Raw genomic sequence first — 13,802 nt, 5'->3', positions numbered from 1 at the left:
TACAGGTGAGGAGAGATGAAAGTGGATTGCAGATATGGAATATAACATTGAATGGAACTGTGTGTGTAAAGAAAAAGGAAAAGGAAAGGGAAGCTCTATTTTGCAAAAGGTTTACGCTGGAAACTTAGAGCTGACTCTTCCCTATCCTTTATTATTTGCGGACTGAATTGAATGATGCTAAAAGTACTTGGAATTTAATTTAATTGGAAGTACAACTGCACATTTATCTCTGGCCAAACAGAGGGATGAAAGGAATCTGCAAGCTTAATGAATGTTAGAATGATGTTGGACAGAAATTAAGTGGTTTCCAGCTGTAATGCTTAAGAGACATGAAAAAAAGGTTTAGAAATAAGCAAAAAGTAATGGTGAGGATTTGCTGAACCAACAATTTGAATTGGAATACAAGAAAAGGAGGTATGAGGAGGTCTGGAAAATAAGTTTTTTTTAAAAAGTAATGGAAATTGTATTTGTTTTTTAAATGTTTGTATTTTTGTATTTTTGTTATTTTTTCTTTTCTTTTTATTTTTATATTGTATTATTTTTGAAAACTTTAATAAATATTCTATAAAAAAAGAAAGGAATCTGCAAGCTTGCCAAGGAACTGATAAGGTTCATTACTGAGTTATTTGTAGTTTGACTGACCACTCTCCTTCCCAGGCTGAGAGGGGAAATGGTGAAGACATGTTATGTATTGGGACAGTGTGAATTTTGCAGCTGCTGTTAAAGTTGCAAAACAGTGAACCATGGGATGGAGCAATGGAGAATTTCTGAAACAACAATGGGATATTAGCTCCACCCAAGGCATGATAGAGAACAGCAACAACTAGGAAAAGACAGACATAATATTTTACAAGGACAGGAAGAAACATCATGGGAGAAAGATTGCCACACACAGGAAGAACAAGGATACAGTTTGAATGCCTCACTTGTAGATTTATATATTATTTAATGTGTCAATAAGAATGGAAGTTGTTAATATTGCAGTTGTATAAGGGATTGTTATTTTGATGGGAGTGTAACTGAAATTAATAAGATTCTGGAATGCAGAAATAAAATAAATCATCCAACCATCAATTTTAGCATGTGGGGGGGAGGACACTTAAATTATATAATTTGGTATTTGAATGATTGGTATTACTAATTGTATTATAATTTGGCATTGTTATAATGAGGCTATTATTAGAATGTAATTGAAAACTAATACAAATTATTCCCACCCCCCAAAAACACATTTTTGTGTTTCTGCAATCTCCCTTAAGTCTGCTATTACCTCCCTCTTGTGTGTGAAAGTTGCCATTTTGACTAAGCAAAGTCACACACTTTAAGAACGTGTTTGCTGTTAGAAGAAGAACCACTTACCTTCCAGGGAAGTGGTGAATGAGGCCTACCTCCCCCCCCCCCAGCATTCCCCATCTGAAGAAGGGCAAGGGCCACCACCAATACACCAATGGGACACATTGCCTACCCCCTCCACTGTCCTGAGAAAACTCCTTAATCCCAATTTTATTTTATTCTTTTGTAGATTTACAACAAGGATAGCACACAACAATGCATAAATTTTAGAAAGAGGAAATGGAATTCCATTGGAAATCTTCAGCTTCTCTAGCTGTGGCACAAGTACTAACAAGAAATTATTATTTTTTAAATTTGTTTTAGTAAATTATACCATTACTTTCAACAGCTTTCATGGTGACTTACAAAGAGGGGTTGGTGGGAATGCAATGCATGCAGGTGGTCCCAGGTTCAACCCCAGACATCTCCAGGTAAGCTCGGTAGTGTCCGAAATCCTGGAGAGTCACTGCCACTCAGTGTAGGAAATATTGAGTAAACAGACCAATAGTTTGACTCAGTATATGGCAGCTTCCTATGTAATACTGTCATGCTGTGCAAAGATTTTGCTGCAGCTCCTTACTTCCTTGTTAGCGGAAACAGACATAAAAAGCCACCCAGTAAAGATTAAGGTAACCGAGCCAAACCGATAGCTTTTCTGACAGTTCTGTATAGGGCCTCCTTGACATCTCTATTTCTCAGGCTGTATATGAGGGGATTGACCATGGGGGTTAAGACTGTATAAAAGAGAGAGAAGTACTGATGAAGTTCCTTCAGTATGTCAGTTGTGGGAGCCATGTAGACGCTGATGAGAGACCCAAAGAAGAGGGTCACTACAATGAGATGGGAAGAACAAGTGGAGAAGGCTTTTTGCCTCATGCCTTTGGATTGGATCTGGAGGATATTGATGATGATAAGCACGTATGAGATCAAGGTAAGTAGAAATGGGGGTATGGTATCCATGGATGCCAGGATGAGGGTTGCAAGTTCCACCACATGGGTGTCACTACAGGAAAGCTTCAGCACTGGGGCCAGATCGCAAAAGAAATGGTCAATTTCGTTGGGGCCACAGAATGATAGCTGCAACTCTAGAGAGGTTATGATGGTGTTACTTAGAAAACCACTTATCCAGGAGCCACAAATAAGCCATAGGCAGAGCCTACCATTCATGAGAGAGGTGTAGCGCAGTGGCTTGCAGATGGCTAAATATCGATCGTACGACATCACAGCCAGGAGATAGCATTCAGTAGATGCTAAGGAACCAAAGAAATAGTATTGTGCAATGCAGCCGTTAGCAGAAATGGATCTCTCTCCTGTTAGAAGACTGAAAAGCATCCGGGGAAGAATGGTCGATGTGTAACAGATCTCCAAGCAAGACAGGTTCCCTAGGAAGAAGTACATGGGAGTGTGGAGGTGGAGATCAGCCAGAACTAGCACAACAAGGAGGAGATTCCCAGCCATGGTAATAAAGTAGATTGCTAGGAAAGCCAGGAAGAGAAGAGACTGCAGTTCTGGGTAATGATCAACCAATCCAAGAAGAATGAAGTTGGCAATGGTAGTTTGATTTGTTCTGTTTTGCAGTTGCTGCAGGGAAAGAAAGGAGGTTGTGAAACAAAGAGCAGATTTATAACTATTCATTGATTCATATGATTTGTATATCCTGCTTTTCTGCTCAAAGCAGCTTACAAATAAAAAGTAAATATAACAGCACAATAATTAAAACACAAAATAATGAAATGGAAAACAGCAGCAAAAGTAAAAGAGCAGCACTAACAATAGAATAATAGAGGACCTATTTCATGTCAAGCTAAAAGTTGCAGGTAGCTACAGAAATCTGGCATTCATCGTCCCTGGCCACTGACAATTTTGGATGGTGCCCAAGGACTTGTAGTCCCCAACATCTGAAGGGTAGGTATTATGTTAGCTGTTTTTTCAATATAACATGTATTGACTGCTTCCATGGCCTTAACCTACTATTTCCATAGTGAATCTGTAAATACTATAATTTTCTCTGAAATGCAAGGATTTTTCTTTGCTGAGAATTATCTTTCGGTGGAAAATATATACAGCCCTGGTAACAGGATATTAGAGACATCATAAACAGGCAGTGGTCATCATCACATTGATTCCTTCTGAGAGCTTAAAGAAGCATCTGGTTGTCCAATCTTGGAAATAAAGTGATGGTCGAGCTGGTCTGCTCTAGAAAGGCAATTCTTATTCATATGAACTAAAGGTTCTGCTTCATATAGGAATTCCATTATGCCCCACCTCCTCAGGGTGTGTGTGCCAAACTATTAGCTATTGGTATTCCTTGTGTTACTCCCACTCAACTTCTCACTGGAAATGAAAACTCTGTAGAACTTACTATGTTGGAGATTAACTTTTGGATTTTTTAAGGCAACCATTAGCAAGAAGGTCCCTATTCTGTACCTATGGGCTCTTCTTGAGAGCCACACTGCTAGAGAATGGGGATGCAGCCCTACACACAGATTGCTTAAAGTCCCATGAAATCAATGAGATTTAAGTAGCTTACTGTGCAGAACTTTAGCTTGAGAATCAAGAGAGGTCAACATCAGTGGCAGAAGTTGTGCAACATCACATTCTTTGCAACTGAGCTAGTATCCAGAGCTGACTGAGATTAGCATGCTTGCATTGCTATGTCAGGAACAACCATTGCTGCAGACCTTCCAAGTGTCCCTATTTTCCAGGAACCTGATTTAGAGAAGTCGTCCCCGTTTCTGATTTGATCCAGGAATGTCTCGCTTTTCCTTAGGATGTCCCTATTTTCATTGGATAAATGTTGGAGGGTATTTAGTTATCCAACCCCAGAGGCATCTGAAGGTAATCCTATATAGGGAAGCTTTTTAAATGTTTAATGTTTTATTATGGTTTTATATATGTTGGAATCTTCCCAGAGTGATGGGGAAAACCAATATGTTGTGTGGGGTATAAACCGTAAAATTATCATTATGTAATGGGATGTCCCTATTTTCATTGGATAAATATTGAAGGTTATGTTATTGCAAGACATTACAAAGAACTGGGTAAGGATATCATAGCCACAATTAATTCCTATTGATAACAATGGGTGTACTCTTAACATGGATATGTTTGGATACCATCAACCCATGCAAGCAATTTTATGCAGAATTCCCTCCTTCTCTAGCAGTGGCTTGCAGCTACAGTATATATGAATAGGTTAAAAACCATATTGCAAATGATTACATAACAGATTTTGAAGGCCACTGTTATTGTCTAGGTTTGCAAGTTTGTAGGGTAGAAATGTGTTCTGAAATAAACCATGATCAGTCCCAGATTTGAACAATCTCTTTCATGAAGTCCAACTATATATCAACATAGTATTACACAGAAGATCAAAGAGAGAGTGACCGGCCATACAAATGTGGTTTCTTTCTCCATTGCAGCATATAACTTTGATAGCAAGTAGTGGGCATTTTCTTTCTTTTTTAAAATTCTTTTTGGTACAAATTATTTGTGGCAAGGGTAGCCCTTTATAGTGCCCTTCAGATGTTGTGGGCTACAAATCCCACCACCCTGACCTATGACCAAACTGGCTGGGGCTGATTGGTGTAATGGTCCATAATATATTGAGGGCATCACAATGGATGTCTCTTCTTTATGGGCTGCTAATTAGACATCCAAAAGTGCAGTTGCTGCTGTTTAAACAATTTGATTATATGTTTTGGTGCAGGACTCAGATAGTCACCGTCAAAACAACAGGTCCCATTAGGCAGCTTTGGTACAAGTCAATTGGTGTGATTGTCACACTCTCTCAAATATATAGAAAAGGGAATCTCACTCTCCACAGGTTGGATGGGGGAGGAGGAAGAACTATTGTACAAAATTGGTTTACCTCAAAGTTGATTCCATTTGGAGGGTGAGTGATGTGGGTACTTCCTTCACCCATTTCTGGGTTTGGAGATCACCATGTACAATCCTTTATACACTCCAGCTAATCTTCAAAAGAGCTGTACGTTGACTGTACTGGACCTTGGGAATCTTAAGTGAATAATAGCATATAACAACATCTCCCAAATATTTTGTTCTCTCTCATTCTCTCTCTCTCTCTCCTTTTCTCCTTCTCTGAAATCTTCACATCTGTATTTAAAGCTAAGCAATGTCGTCAGCTACTTGAAAGAAGAAAGTATTGCGTAGGCAAGGTTTTCTTTTAAGTGCAGCACTGTTGGGGTTAAGCCTCTTAAAGAAGTAATGAGAGAGAGAGAAATGGCATTCCTTCAAGGAGAAAAGAAACCATAGGGATGGTGTCCTTAGAGGGCAATTGCCTCTCACACAGATGTGAGGGTTTAATGTGTTTGTAATTGTCTGTACAAATGGGAAAAAGCTAATCACCCACTCTTAAAATCTTACCAGAATCCAACCCTAATCTATGGTGGCTTTTCTATAACATCTTTCATTTTTATTGAAAAAGAGTTTTAGTTTACCTATTTTGGATAGTACTTTCCTTTAGGACATGCGTTCTCTTCTCACCATGGAAAACCACCCAGCAGTCTTGGAGATGAATAGCAGTGCAGCTGGGTTGGGCTGGGGAGGGATCCTTCCAAGCTCATTGGTATTTAGTGCAGGCAGGTAAGGGACTTAGGGCATGGTCAGCACCCGGGGGTTAGGCTGGGTGAAGGACCCTTCACTAACCCCTTCCTCCCAGCTTGGGAGGCTGGTTGATTTGGTGCTCTAGGGACCTGGCATGCACTGCCAGCTGAACAGCAGGGGTGGCTGGCACTAGTCAGTTCACACACCCACAGCTCACTTTATGCACACCCTTCAAGTGTTTCAAATTTCAGTGGACAGTCCTGGAGACACAAAAGCCATCCCAGCTTCTGATTTGATCCTGGAATATCCCTGTTTTCCCTGGGGAGGAAGATGAACTGGTGCTTGTCCTGAGTGATGAAGACGAAGGAAGTGGCAGCTGCAGGACAGCATCCCGTTGCCCCTCCATGGATTCTCCATGGCCATGGCTGCTGGACTCCTCCCTTGGGCAGTTCATTGCAGTTGCTGGAGAGCAGGCAAGGAGGAGGAGAACCTGCCACCACTGAGGCCCAGCCTCGTACAACGCTCTGGCTCTGAGGGGCAGGCAGAAGGTAGGGCTGCCCTGGGTAGGAAGAAAGGGGGAGCGGAGCGGAGCACAAGGAATCTTGTTTGTTTGTTTTATTTCTTTTAAAAATGCTTTGTGGGTCAGCATCTAATCTTTCCTCTTTCTAAAATTTATTTATTGCTGTGTGTTTTCCTTGTTGTAAATCTACAAAAGAATATAATAAAATTGGGATTAAGGAGTTTTCTTAGGACAGTGGAGGGTGTGTGCACTGCGTCCCATTAGTGTATTAATGGTGGCCCTCACCATTTTTCTGGTAAGAAATGCTGTGGGGTGAAATAAATGGGTGGTTGAGGAGGGTCAGTTGCCAGGGAGAAATGTTTTCATCGGAGGAATGTTGGAGGGTATGTAAGTGAAGAAGAACAAAGAAGAAGAGTTTGGATTTGAAATCCCACTTTACCATAGACCTTAGGTGTCTCAAAGCGGCTAACATTCTCCTTTCCCTTCCTCCCCCACAACAAACACTCTGTGAGGTGAGTGGGGCTGAGAGACTTCAGAGAAGTGTGACTAGCCCAAGGTCACCCAGCAGCTGCATGTGGAGGAGCAGAGACACGAACCTGGTTCCCCAGATTACGAGTCCACCGCTCTTAATCACTACACCATGCTGGCTCCCTGGAATCACAAAAGCCACCTCAGCTTCTGATTTGATCCTGGAATATTCCTATTTTCCCTGGGGAAGAAAATGAACCAGGGCAGGCTTTGCCTACTCGATCATAGAAATGATAATTACTGCCACTACAATCTCATACTTCCAGGCCCATGCGCAGTGAGCCCCCAGGGAGCCGGGAAGGGGTGATGAAACATAAGAATAAACTGACATAACAAGGTTTTGGAATTGAAAATGACCACAACTATATTGATTACAGATGTTAGTATGCATTGGCTTAAGCACTGGGTATATATGCTGTGTCAGTCTCCTGCCTGATGACTGACGCTGAACAGGGTCATGCCTGGGTTTAGGGTCACCTCAAGATGCAGCTTCACCCTCCATACGCAGAGCCCACTTACCTCAAAGGCAACGCCAATATTTAGGGTGGGTGGGAGGGAGAGATGATCAGCTGCTGTTCACATTGCTGGCTCCCAGTGCAGCCAGTTTAAATATCCCAGTGGCAGACCAGAGTGAAGCCTGTGTTTCTCTGGTCTTCCACTGAAACCCTGTCCCACATACAAACCACTATCCTGTCACCCCCCCCATGGTTGGCTGAAGCCAAAGCAAACAGGCATGTGTGAAGTATGAAGGTGCCATGTTCCTACCTCATCTGTGGGGCCAGGCTAGGCATCATTCACCACTTCCCTGGAAGGTAACAGCAAACACATTCTTAAAAGTGTGTGACTTTGCTTAGTCGAAATGGCAACTTTCACACACAAGAGAGAGGTATAAGGAGACTTAAGGGAGATTGCAGAAGCACAAAAATGTCGAGGAAAAACCAATACATGAAGTGAGAAATCACCCAAACAGTCCAATGAGGAATGTCAAAATTTCTTGAGCTGGATGAAAAACTGGGGGTGGGAGAGAAAGGATTCAGGTATTCTGATAGAGGTTGTGGCTGACTGGCTAAAATCATGAACAGGGGCACCCAACAGTGTATTTTTTTTTTTTTTTTTGCAGGTCTCACTTGTTCCTTGTAATACCCATGACATGTCCATTTGGATGGATAGTGCAGAGGTTTGCATATCACCAAATACGGATCATAAGACATCATGGCCAAAAGATAGCATTCTGTGGCTGCACAGAAACCAAAGAAATAGTATTGCGTGATGCACCCCTTCATGGATATGGACCTATCCCCATTAAAGAAACTAGCCAGCATGATTGCCCCTGTTTGCATTTTCATCCTTGGTTCAGAATAGAAATCAATACAGCCAACATCATCGATATCAATCTTGGAAATGAAATTGGTCATTGCTCAAAACATTCTTCTTTTTTGAAAAACCCACAACGGATATCTAATTAAATTAATGATTTTACATATTTAAATTCTTTTTTAAAAGTGTATTATGTAAGCATATGTAACATAAGATATCGTAGGAGAAGACAATAAGAATATTTTTTCATGTAGGCTTTTCTTTAGACTGAGGAATTCACATATAAAGTTGCAAATAAATAAATAAATGAATAAATGAAGGAAAGGAGAGTAAACGTAATTTTTTCCCAGTTATTGAAATATAAGTCGTATGCCCCCCTAAATATACTTTTACAAAATTGCCAACAAACAGGAGTGACCTTGTTGCCATGGGCATCTTTTCTGCAAATACAATAAAGTCATGCCAATTTGCAAACAACCAGTTTCTTGCTTCCAAACTGTGGGGAATTATTTCTAAAAAGGAGTAAATTTCTCTTTCTTATAGCTTCAATGTTTCCTTTACACTGAAAGGAATATTGCAGAAAGCATTACACCCTCAAATTATATTCAGTTTCTAAGTCACGTTAATTACGTTAAATTCAAGACAGTGAGGAAAATGATGTAGCATTTGACAGAAACTGAACTGCAGCAGAATGGAAACAGCTGTTAATTGTGACAGACACAGGACAAAATAGAATTCAATGTCTTCTTGCACACCTGGCTGTTGCCCAGGAAGCGTTTCCCAAGGAAATTCTTGCCACCACCAGATAGGTAAAGTTAAAGTTAAAGTTGTTAAAGGTAAAGGTAAAGGTAAAGGTAAAGGTAAAGGTGAAGGGCCCCTGGACAGTTAAGTCTATTCAAAGGTGACTATGGGGTTGCAGTGCTCATCTAGATTTCAGGCTGAGGGAGCCATCATTTGTCCACAGAAAGCTTTCTGGGTCATGGGGCCAGCATGAATAAATTTATTTTGGCACAGTGGAACACTGTGACAGAAACCAGAGCGTGCAGAAACTCAGTTTACCTTCCCGCTGGAGCGGTACCTATTTATCTACTTGCACTTTGATGTGCTTTTGAACTGCTAGGTTGGCAGGAGTTGGGACAGAGCAATGGGAGCTCACCCCATTGCGGGGATTCAAACCGCCGGCCTTCCGATCACCAAGACCAAGAGACTCAGTGGTTTAGACCAGACTTCCGGGTTGGCGCCATCGCCGAATGGCGGGCTCCCTCCGTGCTCCGGAGGGAGCCGGCTCGGCAGGGGCTGGGTTCTACCGCGCCGGCGACGCGGGGACCCGCAAAAACCATGGGCACGGAGCCCCATGGACATGGTGTCTCGGCTGGCACCTTTGAGCCCCCCCCGGCCCGCGAAAGAGCCTTTTTAAAGGCTTCGGAGCGGGCGCCTGGGGGGGGTGGTGCTTTGAGTCCGCCGCTTCCCCTGCCGAGCGAAGCCGCATGCCATTCGGTGGAGAGCGCTGGCTTCTTCCACTGAAAATTTGGATCCAAAAGAACAACCCGTGAGTAATTGGAATATGGATTAAAAAGAGGGATAAATTTTTAAAATCCGGAGCGAGCGGGGGGGGGGGTATAAAAAGGAAGTCATCCCCCCCCCAATTGTAGAAGAGCCAAAACAAAGGACTTAACAACTAAGATCAAGAGTGACTTTATCTTGATGAATTAGTGACTTCGCGAGGGAAAAATATAAGATTGAGCTGGAGGAGAAAAGTGGAATTTGAACTAAAAAGCAACCCCCCCCCCCGGAATCCCGGGAGCGACCGGTGAAAATGCCTGGGGAAGAGAAACGGAGGTTTTGACAGCTGTCAAAGAGCTGTCAAAACGGAAGAACAAAACAGAGACCTTGTTATGAGGACTTTGCCGGTTACATTGGTTATAAATTGGATATAAAATGTTTCAAATAAGGATCAACAAGCTACTTGGTTTGGTGGATGTGATCTGGAAGGGAACTCAGTTACTGAAATCCATCTAGAGGAGCTGAGGGATATTGCAAGTGTTTTTGACTGGAAATTTGAACAGTTGAACAGAACTTTTTATCTCCTGGGAAACTGCAGAAATGGAACATTATTTTGTCTACAGAGGTCTACACACTACAGAAAACAATGGATGTAAATGAAAGGGACATGACGCAATGTTTTGCTCCTGAATAACAAGCCTCTGCAGAGAAACTAGAAACTTTTGGAAATAGAACATTTCGGCAGAAGAGCAGGGAAAAAGCAAAAAATAAAAAGGAGGAGTGTGATTAATAAGAATAATGAAATAACAAGATCTGGACAGAATTGGAAGTGGGAACATTTGGGACATTCAGATTTGACAAGCTTACAGAAATAAAATTGGAGTTTTGGCTCCTGGATATAAAAATCTGGATAGAAGAAATGGGCCCCTTTTTGAGATAGACTCCTTCTATGATTGGACACTTGAATTTAAAAATGACTGGTAAAGGACTAGAGAGGCCTGGGTTTAGTGAGATGTGGGAACCCCAGGAAGATATCAGATGTCGAGGGATATTGGGAACGCAACTGGGAAAGGGGGGAGGGAAATCTGGAATCCAAAGGGTGCAAAACTATTTTTTATCTTGTTTATTTTTATCTGCATTATTCTTGAAGGGGGGGAACTCGTGGAAGGGAATTAGGTCGATCTTAGGGGATGGGAATTTTCGAAAAATTGGGTTATTGACGATAAGTGTAATTTGGGGATAAGAATTTGTTGAATTGATTTGTTAAACTGGAAGACAAGAGGGGGAGGGGAGGGGAAGTCCTGGTTATTGGAAAAAGATTATAAATTGGATTTAATTTGTTTTAAATTGGAAAACTTTAATAAAAATTAAAGTTAAAGTGGTTTAGACCACAGTGTCACCCACGTACCCAGTTAACGTACCTTGAGTGGAGCAGGTCTTAGGTTCACCATCCCTGTCATAGTTATCCGTCATGCTACACCACAATGTGTTATCACCAGCTCTGTCCCTGGTACATGCAGAGTAGGATTTCTCTTTGTAAATGAAGGGGAATTTGCAAGAGAGGGATTCTGTGGAGGAAACAAAAAGTAGTGGTAGAAGCAATTCAGAAGCTGCATTAAGAGAGATGGGTGGAAATTCAGAAGTAGGAGAAACAGTAAGTGAACATCCTGGAACAAATGTATCTTGCTGTTGTAAGATACATGTTTATAAGGTCACATTTTAAAGGTAAATGGCCAAACCACACAAAATGTAGAATGCATATATACACTGCGCTTAGGGCTTATCCACACTTTCTCTTGTACAACTGCTTCCCCCAGAGAAAACCTCTCTTTAACACTTATTCGCAGCATACATCAATTTGGGTTTCCACCAGCTGGTTTTTTCTTTGATAGAATTGCAGCTAAATCAGAATTACTCTGAATTGCTCTCTGCTCCTGTTCTGCATTCACAAAATATTAGCCACAATCTATATCAATCCTGTAGTTCAATGCATGTTTTTTCTCAGACCAACTTCAATCTGATTAGAAAACTGCATGCAGAGTCAGAGAGAGAATGGGGATATTTGTATCTGACACACATCATTTTTAGCTGTGATTTCTGCATTTCAGGGGGTTGAACTAGATGAGCTTTTGAGTCCCTTCCAATTCTACAATGGTACCTCAGGTTACAAACACTTCAGGTTACAAACGCTTCAGGTTACAGACTCCGCTAACCTGGAAGTAGTACCTTGGGTTAAGAACTTTACCTCAGGATGAGAACAAAAATCACGCGGCAGCTGCAGCGGGAGGCCCCATTAGCTAAAGCGGTACCTCAGGTTAAGAACAGTTTCAGCTTAAGAACGGACCTCTGGAACGAATTAAGTTCTTAACCTGAGGTACCACTGTATACCATAATAGCAATCACACTGGCACAGGTCGGGTTACTGGGACAGGGGAACCATAGAATCACAGAATTGTAGAATGGGAAGGGACTCAAAAGCTCATCTAGTTCAACCCCCTGAAATGCAGAAATCACAGCTAAAGATGATGTGTGTCAGGTGCAGACATCCCCATCCTTTCTCTGATGTGAACAACTCTGCCACAAATGTGGCTTGAAATGCAGTGGGAGGAATTACCTCACTGCGTTTCTAGCCTTGGATGTGAACATAGCTTATGCAAGTCAGGTCTATATAAAATCTGCTAAAAGTGGAGATCACCAATACTGTATAGTAATCCAGCTTGAACGAACCAGAAATTATACACGGAGCATTCCTTACCTTTGCTTGCTGTGAGCAAAGGTAGGAGAACCCAGCTGTACAAGAGGCAGGTTATAATGGAAGCCATTAGCTCTTTAAGGCAGCTTGACAGGCATAGGAATGCAGAGTGGCCTAATTTACCCTCTTTATAAACCCCTCTTGGCCACTCCTTCCTCCCACAACTACAAACACCAGGTTTTTGCACATTGGACAGGGACTGAGCAAACGATATATACATACCTAACTCCTGCATTGATATTCATGTATGTTTCAGACTACCAGTTCAGTGGCTATTAAGCTAAATGATGAGGCAACACACACACACACACACACACACACACACACACACACACACACACTGCTTCATCACCCTGTCCACAACATGCAAAGATGCAAGAGGTTTTGAGCAATTTTGTGGGCGTGGATGTAAGGAATGAAAACGTCACTTTTTCATAAAAGGCCCAAAGGTCGCAAGTTGCAATAGCTAAGGAAAAGGTTGTGACAGCTAAGTAACCGCAACCTTGCTTAGAAGCTTACCTTTACTGGCATGGGGTTAGAATGCCTGGAAACAGGGCGGTTTGCTGCTAGAATGTGGTTTATCTGGACATTTCAGCATGCTTCAGCAGGACAGAACTCATGTCCACCTAAGAGGCAGTCGGGAAGTGGCTTTCTCACTTGGGTAAATGTGTAAGAGCATAAGAACACACTTCCTTATTTGGCCAAAAGTAATTAAGGGTGATGGTCTCTGAATTCAGAGGAATGGGAGGTATCAACAGAGGCAGAGAATTTAGTATTTTAATTAAGCGGTCATGATAGGCTGTGAACCCTGTACGCCCCCAACCAACGGGGAGGCAGGGGAGGGACCTTGCGCTTGGTTGAAATATATGCTTGTGTTTTACTGAACTTGGGTGTGGCTGCTTTTGGATGCCCACACTTTCAAAAATGTGTAATCAATAAAGTCTGTGTTGCTTCACCAATTTTGTTCAGTCTTTATTTTGAAGGGGTCCCAGGACTCAGAATCTTGGGACCTGCATTTTATATCTCGCAGTGGAGATGCAACAGTGGGGCAAAGCTAGCATCGATCTGGTTGATGGTTTTTATTTAACCAGGAGGCTAAGGGCAGGAAACATTATTCTTACTCTGATTGAGCTTTAGGATTAGGCTAAAAGCTTTATCTGGGCAAGGCCAGCTCCTTTGGGGGGTGGATAGACTTGTCAAAGTGCCTTCTAATCAGCCCACTCCGACACTGGTGAGATTAGCTGGTGCAGCGGAAGCAGCAGACATCCATTTAATCCTGAATGC

The 13,802-nt window shown here is 42.0% G+C and overlaps 1 protein-coding gene across 1 annotated transcript in view; it reads right to left on the bottom strand.

Moving 5' to 3' along the window:
* Positions 1-1,956: 1,956 nt before the first annotated feature.
* Positions 1,957-13,802, bottom strand: part of LOC309327038 (olfactory receptor 5AP2-like) — a gene marked incomplete at its 3' end in the record, with an annotated part of 234,818 nt that continues 222,972 nt past the window's right edge. Inside the window, exon 2 of the mRNA XM_081836076.1 lies at positions 1,957-2,642. Within this exon, the coding sequence (XP_081692202.1) occupies positions 1,957-2,642 (686 nt within the window). The remainder of the gene's footprint in view (positions 2,643-13,802) is intronic.

This window comes from Podarcis erhardii, assembly GCF_964252035.2.
Source record: "Podarcis erhardii genome assembly, chromosome: 13".
Taxonomy (NCBI): Eukaryota; Metazoa; Chordata; class Lepidosauria; order Squamata; family Lacertidae; genus Podarcis; species Podarcis erhardii.
Note: the sequence above shows the minus strand (reverse complement) of the source record. Positions and strands in the feature narration are given on the sequence as shown.